Genomic DNA, 17257 nt, shown 5'->3' with positions numbered 1-17257 from the left:
GTCACTTAATTAGCTCTTCATCTTTATTTTTTATTGAGTTCTTTCTTTTTTTTTAATTTGGGAGCTGTCTTATTTTATGATCTTGCAGCAAAAATTTCTGGCATAACTTCATCTATTTCCAAGGTGCATGGAGAGGATGAAAAGCTCACAAGGCAGGAACTCCAACAACACTTAAAATGAAAGAGGAGCAACTTTATTGACTGTACAACGCGTTTCGGCTTGTGGCCTTTATCTGGGTTTTGTTTTATGATCTTGCCCAGATTTGGGGATGAATAAAGTACATCTGATCTTTTATTACAAATAATGTTCATTATATGCCAAAAATAATGGTTTAATAGTAAGTGCTGGTTGGTTTTTTGCATATTTAGTTGTTATATAGCAAAAACTGAAAAAACAAACACAGGATTAAATATACCTATTTCCAAATGGATTGAGAGAATAATCTGATTTTGTTTTTATCCCTGAGCAGAACTTATGGAGGTCTTTAAAATGTAGTTTTGCAATTATTCTTATTTAATTTAGTCATAATTTTACTTTAGTCATAACAGATTTATACTTTGCTATTATAAATCAAAATGCTCCAAATATCCCAACAAGAAGGCCCATGGGGCCATGTTGCAAGTACTTGCTGGAAGTACTTTTGAGTAATAAATAATTACTTATATAAAAAATCATAATTTTATTTTCAGATTTTGATGTTGCTCTTACTGACACTATATTAACTGGACAAATCACAATTTTAAACATTTTTCAGAAACATTATATTTACATTTCAATACAACTTAGACTCGGGCAGCTTGCAAAATTACACTGACAACTGTGCGGTGGTTGGATGTATTGGGAGTACAGAGCAGTAGTGGACGGTTTTGTGGAGTGGTCTGGGAGGAATCGTCTGCTTCCGAGAGATGGTGATTGACATTAGAAGGAAGAGGACAGTCACACAACCCAATCCTGGGACAAGACGTTGATGTGGTGCCAGAGTGCAAGTACCTGGGGATCCACATAAACAACAGACTGAACTGGAAGACCAATAAAGAGGCCATATACAAAAGGGGATGATGAGGCTCTGTTTTCTTTCAGTGTGCACAGCAAATTGTTCGAGATATCAGTCTGTACTGGCAAGTGCAGTGCACTTTGCTGTGGTCGACTGAAGGAGTAGCATCAGAACTGGTGACACCAGCAGACTGAATAAAGTGATTAGGAAGGCTGGCTCTTTTGAAACTGTGGTGGCGAGGAGATCACTGAACAAACTATTATCAGTTTTAGGTAATCCTTGACTGTAGCACCTAACTAGACAGGAAGCAGAGGAGCTTCAAGGAGCCCATTCAGATACACTCTTATTACAGAAACGGGAAATCTTTCATACCTCATGCTATCACTCTATATAATACAATTTATCTATCTAGCAGAAAGACATCTGATATTATTATTATTAGTAGTAGTAGTATTATTTTGTTGTTTTTTCATCATCCTTTCATTTGATTTAACTCAAGGATGAAATTTTGCAAGTAGGGGCAAAGTATACTTGTCATTAATGTCTTCATTAATATTTTATTATTCATAAATATTGTTTTAAAAACAGGCGAGCAAAAGCAAATCGCAAACAACATACAAGCAAAGAATTCAATGCAATTACTAGTTACAGGCGCACACGTATACATAGGCCTGCATAACCACACGTGTTCACAGGGAGAAAATAGCCACATTACAGTGGACGCTAGCAAAGAATTCAAGTTGGGTAGCTTAAACGCTAAAGCTAATAGTGCTAGCTGTTTAACATTATTATAACAACAGCAGTCCATCGTGTTAGCCTTTTAGGCTGACATTAATACATTTCTTACCACTGATTAGTTACCGTGTTATGTATTGTACATACCTTTTTTTTTAACTGAATGGCTTTAGAAATAATATTTTATCTATTATTGAACATTTTGACTTGGAAGCAGACAATAAAGCTAGAATAATGACGCAATTTCTAATAGAAAAAACTATACCGCTTGTAACGGCACAAAAGGCACAAATTTGTGCTGCTTCTTTTTCGTTGATACTCTATTTTAAAACCAATTGTCTCATCTTTTTCTATTCTATTGTTCCTGCTTTTAAAGAGATAACCTCGCAAAATTTAACCCTTTCTTTGACCTTCATAGTGCTTTAGTGAACATATGAACACCTCGACTGCCTAACAGACAAAACAGACTAAGATGCAATAGGTGAACTGGATTAGAACAAAGCCTTCGGAGTGCAACGCTTGGCTTTTTGTTACAGATGTCTTTCTTCTCGAGGCCAGCCCCATCCAATTTTTTTATTTCCTGTTTGTGCTAGAGGTCCAACCAGCGGAGCGAGTGCATGTGCACTAATCAACACACACAGAAGAAGCTGGTTAGAGCTAAGATGGCGGCATGTGGGTGAGGAGGCTGGGATCTAACTCGAGCTTTTTCGCCCTTAAAAGATTCCTATGAATCCTCATATATACAGTAATCGAAAGAGTACCCATTTCCACACGTCTCGGTGTGATTTTGGATTGGCCCAATGACATCTATACACTTCGTGGTTCACCCGTTGCCCGGGACCGAGGATCAGCTCAATGACAGGTATTTTGTTGCGGCCCGTGGAAAAAGAAGACTTGAAATCAATATTTATGTGCGGGCAGTGTTGCTTAGTATTCGAGTTAGTATTTGTGCTCGATGTTGACATTGTCATGTGAATGTGTTCGGGTTTAAATTATTTAAATGACCCCCCCACCCGGGGGGTAAAATGAGGCCCGGCATTTTGAGGGATCCTTGTTAGCTTGCTGCTACCTAAACAGAGTCATTTGCTAACATGCTAACCTGTTAACTGGCTTTCAGTCGAATAGCTAACGCTAGCTGTCGGTTTCCTTGGTTCTCTGGATGGATTGGCTCTTAGTCAAAGTTGCGGGGTTGGGGGATGGGGTAAAGAGAGGGTATTAAAGGTCGTAAAAACACAACTTAGTAGAAAATTTAAATCTTTTTCGTGTGCAGTTATCATATACGCTCTTTGACAAGTGTCATTGTTTGTTTTGCGAGCGTCTTGTTGATTTACCGTGATCTATGCAGCGGCTAACGTCAGCTTACCGATAGCTAGCTGCTAATGCTAGCAAGCTAGTTAAGTCGCTACCACGCTCTTAAGAAAGCCAAATATTTGCATTTCAGGGCCTTTGTGGAAGGCTCTTCTTTTTCTTGACGCTTCATTAAACATTTAATTACTAACATCGTTTGAAATTATGTCACCGCTTGTCTTCTTTTAGCATTGCGCACTGAGATAAATATCTAAAATATGCAGCGAACTACTGTTAGCACCATCGCATTCAAATTAATCTAGTTATTGGCTTTAATAAGGTGGCAAGCCAAGGCTTTTAAAGTTTACGGTCTGTGTTGGATTCTAAATTGTCCTGAGTGCCCACACGCGACATTTTAAGTCTTCTCACTGTTGCCTTAATACAATGTGGCACTGCACAGTGTATTTGGCCACATACTACATTGTTGCTTGTAACAAAGTGCTGGTATGCATCACTCTGACTTTATGGATTTTTGGTTCTAGACTGAGTGTTCAGGAGATTGTTTACGACCCTTTTTTGGCAGAACATGCGATTTATGATAAAACTATTTATAACACCCATTGAGACTTAACTGATTAATGAGCTGCTCTACTTAAAGACAAAGAGGTCAAGAAGTCAAAGTGTTTTTAGAATGACCTTGAGATTAAATACTGGTTATGGGCACGGGAGGATTTAAACATCCTCTGTTGGTTGATGTACTGTCCAAATCTGCGGGGATCAGCTTTGGTCTGATTGACAGGAAAGCACAGTTTGCTCTTGATGGTCAGAGGCACCGCTGAAACATCTTGATTGTATGGACTATTCCTTCCTTAAAAGAGGTCAGGGTTTTTCGATCCCCAGGCATGCATGTCATTGCATGCTGCTGTCACCATGTGGTGCTATCCCCCCTCCCCCTTCACACCCCCTTGCTCACTCTCTCTCTGTCTGTCTTCTATGAACTTGCAGTTGTCAAAGCAGATAAGTGCTTCTATCTGACATAAAAAGTCTTAGTCCAGCTTCCCTAGCATGAATATCTGGTCAGATTTCTTTGTTTGACCTGAGGTTTGCTTGCACACATTCATTTAGGACAGTGAAATGGCAAATGGCATTCCCCTGTAGTGAGATGGATATTTTATGTGGGGGGTTTTTTCTGCTGCGGTGAAACAGTTTTAAATGGCTCATTGAAGGGAATAGACTTGTCTGTGCTAGGGTACTACCATTTATTTGATGGGAAGGTTAGTGAATGGCTGACCTGGATGCTTTGTGAGTCATTTTCTCTTACTTTTTTGCAGTGTTAGGAGTGAAGCATGAGCTTTTAATATGTTGTGTGTGTGACGAGAATTCTGCCTGTTCTGTTTTTTATGTCCCAGTGGTTTAGAGGCATTGGATGTAATTTAAAAATATTTCCTGTTTACATTCTACCTTGCTTTTGATAGCTTTCTAAAGGGTGGAATTAGATTGCATATTTTCTGGCTTTTTCTGACATTCTGCATAAACTGTGCATCTATTTTAGTACACAATTCTTTTTTGTATGTCTAAGTAGTGAGATATATGTGATTTTGTATGTTTGGCCTTGACAGTAACATGTACGTTGTGATGCTTTTTTGTTTTTCTCACATCTTGGATGTCATCACATCACCAGTGATCTTTTGCACTTAAGAGTTGAAGAAACTGTACTATCCAGACCTCGTGTGTGCTGAAGCATGATTGGATAACTGCATTTCCTTGATTGTGTGAGGTGCAAATGGGTTTCATGACATGAGACAAACACTTCTTCATAAAAGACACTGATAGTCTAAATAAGTATGGAAGTTGATGTCTAATTTCTTTCTTTCTTTTTCTGTGCTGATTGTCAGTGGACTGCAGCAGCACACAGTTAGGCTACCTATTTCAGAAAGTTATAAAACAGAGTATTAAAAGTTTACAGCAATCCTTGAATGTTTCTTTTTTTTTTTTTTAACCAATTAAAAAGATTATTTTGGACTGGCAGGACAGACAACTGCTTTTCATTGTGTCAGTGGGAGATTTTTTTATTTTATTTTTTATTGTCAGGTGGTTCTGGGGGGAAATTCAGTATCTGTTTTCTATTTGGACCATTTCAGTTTCTCGTTGACACCATGTAGGGCTAACCATGTGATATTTTCATGCCATCCTCACATTGTTGTTACTAGAGATTGCAGATAGAAGATTCAGTTGCCTGCAGACAGCTGGATGGTGGTCATGACTCATCTTAAATGTCAATATAGGCAATCTTACAGCACATTTGTCAGGATTGTCAAGTGGAAAAGGGACCAAAAATAGTTTGCTTTACACTTAAGGGCAACTCACAGCAAAGCTTGAAATAGCTGTTATAATTTCTTTTATATTTTTTTTAAACTGCTTTGTGTCTATTTGATAAAAGGCATGAAGCAGTGAAAATCAATGAAGTGTAATTTTTTTCCACATTGCCAGTAATGATGGGTTGCGGATTCATAACCTTTGAACTATATAGTACATTAAAAACTGACTGAGGCTCAGTTTTCCAGGCGTGGATTAAGCTTAGTCCCAGACCATAAACTTAGTTTTTAATGAAGGTTATTGAATTTTCTTTTAGCCTGGGACTAGACTCAAACCATGTCTGGGAACTTGCTGAAAGGTATTTAAAATGCATACTACAACTCTGGCTTGTGCCACTGGCTGATATCTTCCTATGGGATCGTCCTTCTTAGAGGAGACTTTGGAGCCTAACAAAGAGCCTTTTAGCTACAGTCAAACAAAAATCAACAGAACTATAAGAGAGAGTTTTTACCAGTTTGTAACCATTCATTAATTTAAGTATAATATATATTTTATTCTCAAATAGTGAGAAATTAAAAGGTAACACTGAGTCATTGCATTGACTCTGGACAGTCCAACAGGCTCTTGATGCTTGCTGCACATACATCATCACATACAAGTTCCCACAGATGTTTTGTCAGTGCTGATCAAGAACATTTATTTTTTGTGTGTGTTATTAGCAACCTATTGTGTGTCATACTGTTTTAAAACAAAACAAGTGTTTAACATTGTCATCTTTTATCTTTGGCTTTTTTCTTGTCTTGCTATACGGTAGAAAAGAGGTTTTGTTTTCCTAGTTCCTAATTGAATTAACAAATTGTCCTGAGAATCATTATGATCATTCAGATAATTTAAAAAAGATGCATATATGTTAAAGCCTTCTGAAATGCACCTATATTCTTCTTGCTTTTAAAAATGTTTTACAGTAATTTGTATGCAAGTTAAAAGGGCTTGTATATAAACAGTAACTCATGTTACAGCATTTCTCTCAGTATGCTTTTTTGACTCCCACACAGGAACCTGCATTGAGGTCTTAAATTGGTCTGGGTGATATGTTAATGTAGTTTTGTTTTGTTTTTTTCTCAGACTCCGTGAAGTCTCAGAGAAGCTCAACAAATATAGTTATAACAGGTGAGTGTGTATCTGTGTTGTATTTTTAGGTGATTTTATTCATTGTGATCACTTATTGTAAACATTATTTTGCTTGCTGTCCTGTGTGTCGGCTCACTTTTTTTTCTTTTTCCTTTAATGCAGTCATCCACACCTTAGTCTGCTGGAGCAGGCCACCCTAAAACAGTGTGTTGTCGGTCCAAACCATGCCGGATTTCTCCTTGAGGTAATGCTATAAGTCATCAAATCAAACAGCTGCTGATCTGCTGCCAGGTCACAGTTATCAGATGCCCTCTGACTTTGCTGTACAACATGAGATAATATGCTTCAATAGATGTAGATATGGACTAGGTTTTTTTTTTAAATATGTTGTTAATATTTATCATAATTCTGCAGTTGGTGCAGCTCAGTTTGAACAGTGCAGTGACAAGTCATTAGTTAGTTGACCTCAGTTTGTATTTTGCAAGTGGGTGAAAGATGCTCAGCTGAAGTGTTGAGTGTGTTTGTTCATGTCAAGCTGATACCACATTATGATGATGTTGAATTATAGATAGCACTGTACAGCACCATGGTGATAAATGAGTTGGTATGCTGTAGTTAACGTGCTTATTAATTATCTTAGAAAAATAGTTTAAAGAAAAGACTGTATTTTACTCAGTTTTGTTTTCATTTCCTAATGTAATAAATTAATGTAAATGTATTTGTTTTCCCTTTTTAATTAATGTAATACATTAAAAGTCACTGTTGCGTCTCTTTCAGGATGGACGTGTATGCAGAATCAGCTTTGCTGTCCAGCCGGATCGCCTGGAGCTCAGCAAGCCGGATGGCAGCGATGGGTGAGAGACTTGTTTATGATGGGATCTGTCCCAGGAAACCTTTTTAGCTTTTAGCTTTGGCACTGAATTGGAAAACAGATTGCTTGTGGAAACGTCTCATTCAAGATGCGAGGAATATGCTCAGGCTTATGGATCTTGGTTGCTGTAATTTGAATTCTAGTCAGTACTTATGCCCTTTTTGGCGAGTATAACACATTTCTAGCATATTACTGTGGTATTGTCTGTTTCAACAAAGATTTGCTCCAAAGTCTTAAATATACCTAAACTGCTGTTTGAATATCAGATGCTCTTGTTTTAGTTTAATTCAAATCAAATCTTCTCAGTATAGCTTTATCTTAGGAATTTATTTTTTGTACCTCAAATTTTAAAAAGAAAAAGCTTCTTTTTTTTTTTCTTGACACCAATAGACTAAAAACATAGCAGCCCTAAAATTGTTTTTATTTTTGCGAACTTTCTCATGAAAGCCAGTTCCTTTTTTGGCCCAGAAAGAATGAGCAAGCTGTGTGCCACTTGCCACAAACTTTTTTGCTGCCATTTCTGTTTCAGTCCGTTATTACACTTTGTATTCAAACGACGCTACGACTATTAAATCAGTCGTCGACGATTTTGATAAAATCGTGACTACCTTTTAAAAATACCTTTTCACTAGCTGCTTTGTTTCTCGTTGGCTATGAACATGAATTTTGGTGAGTGTCTCATTGATAGTTGTTGATGTCCTGCCAGCAGAACAACATCCAACAGTGATTTCATATACTAGCTGTTCAATATGCATGCGAGTCGGGCTGTAAGAGACTAAGGAGCCCTCTGCTCCAGATTTTGCTGTAGAGCATATGTTTCGTTCCCTGCCACAGACTCGCAGAACAACAGGACATGGCTTAGCTATTTATTTGGCACTATTGTGGGTTGTTGGGAAGCCCGAAGAAAAGAGCCTTGACAGGTTGTCTTTGGGAAGTTTGTCAGCATACTCAACAAACACATTTGTGTGGTTTTGAATTGTAATGGATTGTGTCAGCTTGTTGACTGCTGGATTGAATTTGTTTGCTTTTATTATATCTGAATGATTTGACTTTCCTTTTCTGTATTCTATTTCCTTCTGTAACAGTGTAGTAATACCTGATTATGTTATTTTGTTAAAAGGGTTTTTGGTTTTTTTGGTTTTTCTTCATTCAAAAGACAAATTATACAAATGTACAACACATCACTTAGGAATATTGCAGCCAACTACTTTTGTTTAAACTCATACAACATTACATTATTCAATTATTAGGAGAAAGCACTCGCAGCCCCAAAACCCAAGAACTTTTAAAAATAGAAAGTCTTGATGGAGGAATGAGTTGCAGCCAATTCTGATTCCCAAGGGTGTTGCCATGCTAGTCTCCAAAATACCCCCTCCTGTTTCATAGTTCAATAATGAAATGAATCCTGAACCAAGGGGTGTAAATTAACTAATACCTGGGGTAAATTTACTTTGTTAACCCAGGTTATAAAGGTAAAAGAAAAAAAATAGGATTTTTTTGGTTTGTTTGTTTTTTAGTCCTTTTGGGACATCTGTAGGTTTGTAACTGATCTCCCATCTTTTGTTTCCAGTTCAAAGTTGAGCAGTGGTTCAGGGACAGGAAGGAGCTCCAGGCCAGGCAGGACCAGTGATCCACCCTGGTTCCTGTCTGGTTCTGACACACTGGGCAGACTGGCAGGCAACACCCTTGGGTAAGTTCTGGCAGGGCTGACAGAGTCGAATGATCCTGTGAAAGCTCAGTGTATAGAGCTTAACAGTGGCTCAGCAGTGAGTTAGTGGTGTTTTCCTTGCTTTTTTTTTTTACTGCCACACATTCTGGTGAGAACTTTTTAGGGTGTTGTAAAATGTAAATAAATGTATCCCCAGTGGACGCATCAAAAAGCATCAGCTTGTTCATCAACCCTGTGGTTTTCTTACTGCTTTTCATATTGGTGACCACTGGAAAACCACTTGATACTACACAATATTGTTTTTGTAAGACCTTAATACAATTCAATGCCTGGGAGAAATGGTTCGAACATCCCAAATAAACAAATGTATTACTTACTCTTGGAGTAAATTAAACTGTGTATATGCTATTATTCTACAATGAAACTTTTTTCTTTCACTTTGCCTGATTAAATGAGGAAAAGAGCCACCAGTTTAATCTGATTTTTTTTTTTCTTGTCTTGCTGAATCCATCTCAGTGCGGACTAGCCCGTCTCTGCTGTCACAAAGACCAAATTCCTTTGTAATCAGATGTGTGTGTGTGTTTCGAGTCTGCTGTTTGTAGTCAGGTGGTGTGTTTTTGGCAGTCGTGTCTGATTGTGGTTTTATACTGTATGTAACAGGAGTCGCTGGAGCTCTGGTGTAAATGGAGGCAGTGGTGGAGGTGGAAGTGGAGGAGGAGCAGGAGGAGGTGGAGCAGGAGGTGGAAGCAGTGGAGGAGGAGGCGGAGGAGGAGGAGGCGGAGGCACATCGGGAAGGTCGTCAACAGCAGCTCGCGACTCCCGTCGACAGACCAGGGTCATCCGCACAGGAAGAGACCGAGGCTCAGGACTTCTAAGTAGCCAGCCTCAGCCTGTCATACCAGCTTCTGTCATCCCCGAAGAACTCATTACTCAGGTACAGCACACTCAGCCTATACACAGACCTTAAAAATGTTTTTGTAGCCTCTTTTAATCCTTTATTTAAAGTAAGTAACGGTGACATTCATGAGAAATGTTTTTTACTTTTGTGTCCTTGTACATTCCCCAGGCCCAGGTAGTTCTTCAAGGGAAATCCAGGAGTGTGATCATTAGGGAGCTCCAGAGAACCAACCTAGATGTCAACCTCGCCGTAAATAACCTGCTGAGCCGGGATGATGAAGATGGAGATGATGGCGATGACACAGCCAGCGAGTCTTACCTCCCTGGAGGTTTGTCACACAAATAGCAAGTGGCTCATATGTAATGATGTTGTTTTGTGAAATGACTTCTCTTTAACACTGAAACAGTTTACTTTTAATTTGAGTGCAGCACATTAAGATATAAGTAGGCTTTTGGCAAAAAGTTTTGCTGTTTTAAATTCTGATCATTGTAAATTGAAATTGTTTTACCATAATCATAAAAAAAAAAGTTGAGGGGTTTTATGATTCTGTCTTAAAATTTGAAATTTATGTGTGCTTCCCTTGTGCAGAGGATCTGATGTCCCTGTTGGATGCAGACATCCACTCAGCCCATCCCAGTGTCATCATTGATGCTGATGCCATGTTCTCTGAGGATATTAGCTACTTTGGCTATCCCTCTTTTAGACGCTCGTCACTGTCTCGCCTGGGATCCTCCAGAGGTAATTCAACAACTCTCTTCTGACTAGTGATGGGAAGGCAGGGTGTTCTAAAGGCTTTGGTGGCAGCACTGGTGATGGCTTTTGTTCATCTGGGGATGGCTTTATAAGGAAATACTACTGAAAAGCTGGAAATCAAGGCGACTGTGGGTGTAATGCCAAATATTACACTTACAGTTAACCACTGTTCAGGTGTTTCTGTAAAGCTTGTGAAAGCGAAATGGTTCTCGTGGTCTACTGTGTACGTTTCCCTTTAGTTTGTTTAGCTGAGTTTATATTATGAATGTTTGGTGTTTTATGCTGCATGGCTGTAGTACATACTGTGAGCTCTCTGAGAAAGGCCCGCTAGGCCCACCTGTCCTAACAAGGACCCTTCAAGGGTCTATTTAAAACCCTCCCTAGCCCACTTTTAGCCCATATGCATGCTTTCTTTCTGTCTATCCACTTCCTCTTCTATCTCGCATTTTAATGGGCGTGCAATGTGACTCACCACAGTATAATTTAGATTCCCACTCAATCTCAAGTATTAAATTGATTGATTTTTCATTATAGTGATTCTAAAGAATCTCTTTCTCTCTCTATTCTTAAAACTATGTTGACGGGTCTTTCCCAGAGAGTGGCTTACTTCTATCCCACTGGTGTGACCTTATTGCATACCAGTTCTCCTTCTTCCCTTAGAGCGTGACTCAGAGCTGTTGCGTGAACGTGAGTCTGTATTGAGGTTACGTGAGCGTCGGTGGCTCGACGGGGCCTCTTTTGACACGGAGCGGGGTTCCACCAGCCGTGAGGGGGAACCAAGTCTTGACAAGAAGAGTATCCCTGTGCAGAGCCCCGTTTCCCTGGGAGAGGAGCTCCAGTGGTGGCCGGACAAGGTAAGAAAAGTACAGAGGACTGTTCAGAGGTTGTATTTTTAAAACAAACAAAAAGGAAGTTGTGTCATTATTGCAAGACAAGTGGAGATTTCACCTGTTTCCTTTGTTCATCTGGTGTCTGTACATCATGACTGGAGTTGAGTTAGATTGAAGTTTTTCTTGACCCTACGTTTGCTGAGACCTTCAATTTCCTTTCTAGGATGGTGTGAAGTTTGTGAGCATTGGAGCAATGTTCTCAGAGCTGGTAGCTGTGAGCTCCAAAGGAGAGCTGTATCAGTGGAAGTGGAGTGAATCTGAACCCTACAGGAATCCACAGGTGATGAATTCAACCCGTGTTACTGGAAGAAAAACTAAAATCTAGTGAAATAAGATGTATATGTATCTTTTATTGTAACAACAGGTAATATCACTAACTTCTGGCATTTGTCACATCAGAATCCTGCTATTCATCACCCACGTATATCCTTCCTGGGGCTGGCTAATGAGAAGATTACCTTACTGTCTGCCAATAGCATCAGAGCCACTGTAGCTACAGAGACCAACAAGGTAGGTTTTTAATTGCTCTTCTTTACATAAGAACAAGGTTGTTTGTGCAGCCTTGAGATGATTATTGCTGGGTTTCTTTTCTTTTTTTTAATTTATCATGAACCATTCTAACAATCCACATTTATTAAATAATCTGCTCATTAACTGATGTTTGTATGGATGTCATGCAGGTGGCAACCTGGGTGGACGAAACACTGAGCACCGTAGCCTCAAAGCTGGAGCACAGTGCACAGGCTTTCCCTGAGCTGCAGGGGGAACGCATGGTGTCGCTGCATTGCTGTGCACTCTACACATGTGCACAGCTGGAGAATAGCCTCTACTGGTGGTGAGAAAAAAAATGTTGTTTTTCTGTGACGTTACATTGATTTCTAATTGTTTACGGGAAATGGCAACATTGGCTTGAAAGGGTCCCCATAACATTGTTGTACCGCTCAGTTTGTGAACAGCCAGCAGTGTTCATTACGAGCAGAACAATAGGTTAAGTCAAGAATTGTCCCCGTTAGTTGCAGCACTTACTGCCTACGTGCCATAACATTACTAAGTGCTACCAGTGATGCATGTATTATTATTATGTTTTCCAGCTTTTGTGTCTGAATTGTAAAATTGTACATTTGGTGTTCCCTGTTCATATAGTGTGATTGGAATGAATTTTTCTGTGCCCCCCTTCCCCCTCAAAAGAAAAAGCTAAAGAGATATTTTAAAATGTCAAAAGATCCTGAAAATTTGTACACCAACTGCAGTAACCTCTCAGTCCTATGGCAAAACACACAATGGAGACAAACTGTGTGACTCCTTCTAAAGGCTGCATTGTACCAAAGATTACCAAGTGATGTCACAGTCGGCGTGAGAGCATTGCATATTGTATCATAGGGAAAGTGTAGATGTTAGTGAAGTGTTTTGCTTTTTGTTTTTGTTTTGTTTACATTTACTGCTTCCATCTCTCTGCAGGGGTGTTGTGCCTTTCAGTCAAAGGAAGAAGATGCTTGAAAAGGCCAGAGCCAAGAACAAAAAGCCAAAATCCAGTGCTGGCATCTCCTCCATACCCAACATCACTGTGGGAACACAGGTAGGAAGAAACTTGTTTTGGTTTTTTTGTTTGTTTGGGGTTTTTTTTAATTATTTATTTATTTATTTATTTTAGCTTTTTTGTTTTGAGGAGATTTTATTTCTTTATTATTATTTTTTTTGGAAAATGGGGACCAAGTTCATCCTCAGTTAATTTGCCATCTCAAAGTTTACTCTAGCTTTAGCTCTGGAATTACCTTGCTTACCTACGCTGACTTGTATGTAAGCCTTATAAATATTACAAATAAGAATATTAAAGAATATTGAAAAATGCTAAAATGAGTAACGAAATATACTTGGGTAGCTTGTCGAATTAAAGTATGTAGTAAACACTGGGTACCGCTCAATTCACGAGTTTCTTTTTCTTTAGGTGTGCTTGAGAAACAATCCCCTTTACCATGCCGGTGCAGTGGCCTTTTCTGTCAGTGCTGGAATTCCCAAAGTGGGTGTCCTCTTGGAGTCTGTCTGGAACATGAACGACAGCTGCAGGTTCCAGCTGCGCTCACCAGAGAGCCTGAAGAACATGGAGAAGACCACTAAGACCCAGGAAATCAAGTCAGTTTCATTTTTATTTAGCAGAAAGCTTTTACGTGTTTGGATGTGAATAGTGTTTCAGCAGATGGTTTGTTATGTATCTGTGAAGACGTCGTTGGTAACTGCCTGGAAAAGGACACATACTTAATTCAGTAAGCCATGATGGGTCTACCATGTGCTAGGTTTGAAAGTTACCAAGCAGGTAGTCACGGTAGCCGTGCAGTAAGCTCATCATTAGACAATTCTTGGCATCTATCTAAGCAAAATTTGCTATTAAAATGAAGTCAAATTGGGGAAAAAAGACTTGGTAGATGATTGGATGAACTTGGTAAATGATCTTCTGTACTGTTGCACCTGAAAGTATGCCCTTGGTGCAGCTTTGTTAGCCAGTAGTTTGTCAGGATAGTAATAGACCTAAATTAACTGCCAGCCACAGGTGTGTAGCTTGAAGCCTGGCAAGATGGATTCTATCTTGATCATAAGATTTTCATTCTGTCTCATTAGAAATAAGTGAAATGCATACGTCGTTGCAGAGGGTAGTATGCTCAGAAAAACAGCAGTAAAATGAATCCATTTGTCTTGGTCTCCTCTCATAGGACTGAAAGCAAGCCAGAGCTGGTGAAGACTGAAATGGGTCCCCCTCCCTCCCCAGCATCTACTTGCAGTGATACCTCTTCCATTGCTAGCAGTGCCTCTCTGCCCTACAGTATGTAATCTTGTCTCATACTATCTCTCTCTTTAACTATTTGCTGTATCAACAACATCCAAGGCTTGACTTTCCTATCTCCCAGGCACAGAACCAATTTCTTCCTCTCTCTGTGCTCTCATTAGTCCCTTTGACTTTGAAACAGATGGTGCACACGGTTTTATCAGCAACTTTTTTTTTCCCCCGCCTGTTTTCCTGTGAAGGAAATGTGGCCAACTCGCACTATATACTGTAGCATATCTGGTCGCCTTCCTACAACCGCTTATCACATGAACCATGTGGCAAACTGTCAGTTTTAATTACTTTTCACAAGTACACACTAAAGCTTTACCTTTTTTGGTTTGTTTTTTGTACTATACTGTTTAAAGTATACTTCTTAACTGTTTATAGTTCCTTAATGTAAATGATATACCGTGATAAAACGACTAAAATTAAATGTGCTGTCCTGCTTGTAGAGCGAAGACGCTCTACACCAGCTCCTAAAGAGGAAGAAAAGGTCAATGAGGAGCAGTGGCCTCTTAGAGAGGTAGTCTTTGTGGAAGATGTTAAAAATGTTCCTGTGGGAAAGGTAAGTGCATCTGAAGCAAATTTGAATACAGAGAAGGTCAAACTTTGATAGTTAATTTTTTTGACTCTTGCTTTATATTAACTGCAGCTTAGTTTAACAATGTATTACTTTTATTTATGCCATAGGTGCTTAAAGTTGATGGCGCGTATGTTGCTGTCAAGTTTCCTGGGACATCAAGCAGCATGAGCAACCAGAGCACTGCCGCTCCCACTGATTCAGACCCGTCATCACTGTTGCAGGACTGTAGGCTCCTCAGAATAGATGAGCTACAAGTAGGAGTATTAACTGATTCAACACAGCTTGTTTTCATATGAAACTTAATTTCAGTCACTGAGTTATGCATCTGACTGACAGTCTACATATAATTTGGTTCACTGACTTTGTCATCTCCATCTGATTGACAGGTAGTTAAAACTGGTGGCACTCCAAAAGTTCCAGACTGTTTTCAGCGAACACCTAAAAAGCTCTGTATCCCAGAAAAGGCTGAGATTCTGGCTGTAAATGTTGACTCCAAAGGTGAGTTCTTTCTGAAGGTCAGCCTTCTATAGAGTTCTTTATCTGCATAAAACATCTCCTGATCTTAATCATCTCGTCATGTCCTAGGAGTCCACGCAGTGCTGAAAACTGGTAACTGGGTAAGGTACTGTATCTTTGACCTGGCCACAGGCAAAGCTGAGCAGGAGAATAACTTCCCTACTAGTAACCTGGCCTTCCTCGGGCAGAGTGAGCGCAATGTGGCTATCTTTACTGCAGGACAGGTGAGAGGCTATTGAGGACCAGCATGTTTTCTCAGGTTTTCACTACACATTGTACAAATATTTACCCCATCCTCCACTTTAAATGTTTAATATTTAATTTTTATCAAGGAGTCTCCCATCATCCTCCGAGATGGAAATGGCACAATCTACCCTATGGCCAAAGACTGCATGGGTGGAATTCGAGATCCCGATTGGTTGGACCTGCCACCTATAAACAGCCTGGGAATGGGGGTGCACTCTCTGGCCAATCTCCCTTCAAACTCCACCATTAAAAAGAAAGCTGCTATTATTATTATGGCTGTCGAGGTAAATGCAACCTTTATTAATTCATTCATAAAAAAAATAAAATAATAAAAATTAAAGCTGCAGGCTGCCATCGAAACATGGCGTGCTGCAGTCGAGCTTTGCAGAACGCTTCCAGTTGTCACTCTGATGTATGTCATTCATTATGTGTGAATGAGAGGAAATTAAATTTTCATGACGAGTGGTCGAATCACAGACACCACCTGCAACCAAAGCTCAAAAGCACTGCAATTTAATACGCCCCAGTTCTGTAGTTTAGATGGACACAATATAAAGTCAATCTGATAAAATCCCTAGGAGGAGTTTGCAAAAGTACAACGCCTGGAAATTGCAAAATTGCCATTTTTAATTCAAAATGGTGGACTTCCTGTTGGGTTTGGGTCATGGGCTCCCATTTACCTTTTTTCTCCATTTTGGCATTTTACATGTGTGTACCAAATTTTGTTTTAAAATACTCCCAATTTTCACCAAACCTGACTTGCGTGCAAAATTTCATGAGTTTTTGAGTATATTAAATCCCTCAAAAAGCCTGAGTGAACTTTAGTGCTCGGGTGCTAATAACATAAACATGTACTTGACCAAGTAGAACAAATCATTGTGTTCAGTGTTGCTCTGTGGCCATGCTGTCCTCCTTTATAGAAGACCAGAATGCTATGCAGATTATAACCAGTACTCACACAAATTATTTCACTTTCAGAAGCAGACGCTAATGCAGCATGTGCTGCGCTGCGACTATGAGGCGTGTCGGCAGTACCTGGTCAACCTTGAGCAGGCCTTCCTCTTAGATCAGGGCAGCCAAGCCCTCGGAGCACTTTTGGGTCATCGATGTGATGGAAACCGCAACATCCTCCATGCTGCCGTCTCAGTCTGCTTCCCCGTTAGTAACAAGGAGACCAAAGAAGAGGAAGGTAAGCGGGTGTGTGTGGTTGTGGACTGTGTGGACAAAAGTCTTTCGATCAGGTTCTCCCCTACCAATTTGGAACTGTTAGAAATACAATAGCAATGTGGCTTTTCACTTGAACTCTCATATTAATATCAATAATAGGGACTTTAAGTAGTTAAAAATAGAAATGGAGTTGGAAATCCCCAAAAAGTCAAGGCAATACTTTACCTCAAAAGAATGAACGGCCACACCTGCCATTTGCAGTGATTTACTTTGGAGCCTTTTATGTTCTTTGGAAGTAGCCTGCAGATGTCCAGAAAGATTCCTCTGCCATCTGTTGTGACCATCTTTCATCCTCAGTTAATGTAGTAGAATGGGAAAAGTGA

The 17257-nt window shown here is 39.6% G+C and overlaps 1 protein-coding gene across 9 annotated transcripts in view; it reads left to right on the top strand.

Annotated features, from left to right (window-relative positions):
- The first annotated feature begins 2193 nt into the window (after window positions 1-2193).
- The window catches only part of ubr5 (ubiquitin protein ligase E3 component n-recognin 5), a 31012-nt gene continuing 15948 nt past the window's right edge, over window positions 2194-17257 (top strand). For 3 of the 9 annotated variants that reach the window (XM_039619316.1, XM_039619314.1, XM_039619313.1), the window contains exons 1-21: window positions 2195-2591; window positions 6458-6502; window positions 6626-6707; window positions 7241-7317; window positions 8905-9024; window positions 9664-9937; window positions 10070-10229; window positions 10490-10639; window positions 11297-11508; window positions 11708-11824; window positions 11944-12054; window positions 12225-12379; window positions 13003-13120; window positions 13490-13674; window positions 14250-14359; window positions 14815-14927; window positions 15053-15199; window positions 15332-15443; window positions 15531-15685; window positions 15794-15991; window positions 16686-16896. In XM_039619316.1, coding sequence (XP_039475250.1) covers window positions 2530-2591; window positions 6458-6502; window positions 6626-6707; window positions 7241-7317; window positions 8905-9024; window positions 9664-9937; window positions 10070-10229; window positions 10490-10639; window positions 11297-11508; window positions 11708-11824; window positions 11944-12054; window positions 12225-12379; window positions 13003-13120; window positions 13490-13674; window positions 14250-14359; window positions 14815-14927; window positions 15053-15199; window positions 15332-15443; window positions 15531-15685; window positions 15794-15991; window positions 16686-16896 — 2914 coding nt within the window. In that variant the 5' untranslated portion in view covers window positions 2195-2529. Of the gene's footprint in view, window positions 2592-6457; window positions 6503-6625; window positions 6708-7240; window positions 7318-8904; window positions 9025-9663; window positions 9938-10069; window positions 10230-10489; window positions 10640-11296; window positions 11509-11707; window positions 11825-11943; window positions 12055-12224; window positions 12380-13002; window positions 13121-13489; window positions 13675-14249; window positions 14360-14814; window positions 14928-15052; window positions 15200-15331; window positions 15444-15530; window positions 15686-15793; window positions 15992-16685; window positions 16897-17257 lie in introns of all 9 variants that reach the window. The other 6 variants (XM_039619310.1, XM_039619315.1, XM_039619312.1 and 3 more) reach the window with 4 other exon arrangements.

Source organism: Oreochromis aureus, linkage group 11 (assembly GCF_013358895.1).
Source record: "Oreochromis aureus strain Israel breed Guangdong linkage group 11, ZZ_aureus, whole genome shotgun sequence".
In the NCBI taxonomy this organism is placed as follows: domain Eukaryota; kingdom Metazoa; phylum Chordata; class Actinopteri; order Cichliformes; family Cichlidae; genus Oreochromis; species Oreochromis aureus.
This window is presented reverse-complemented; position numbering and strand designations above follow the sequence as displayed.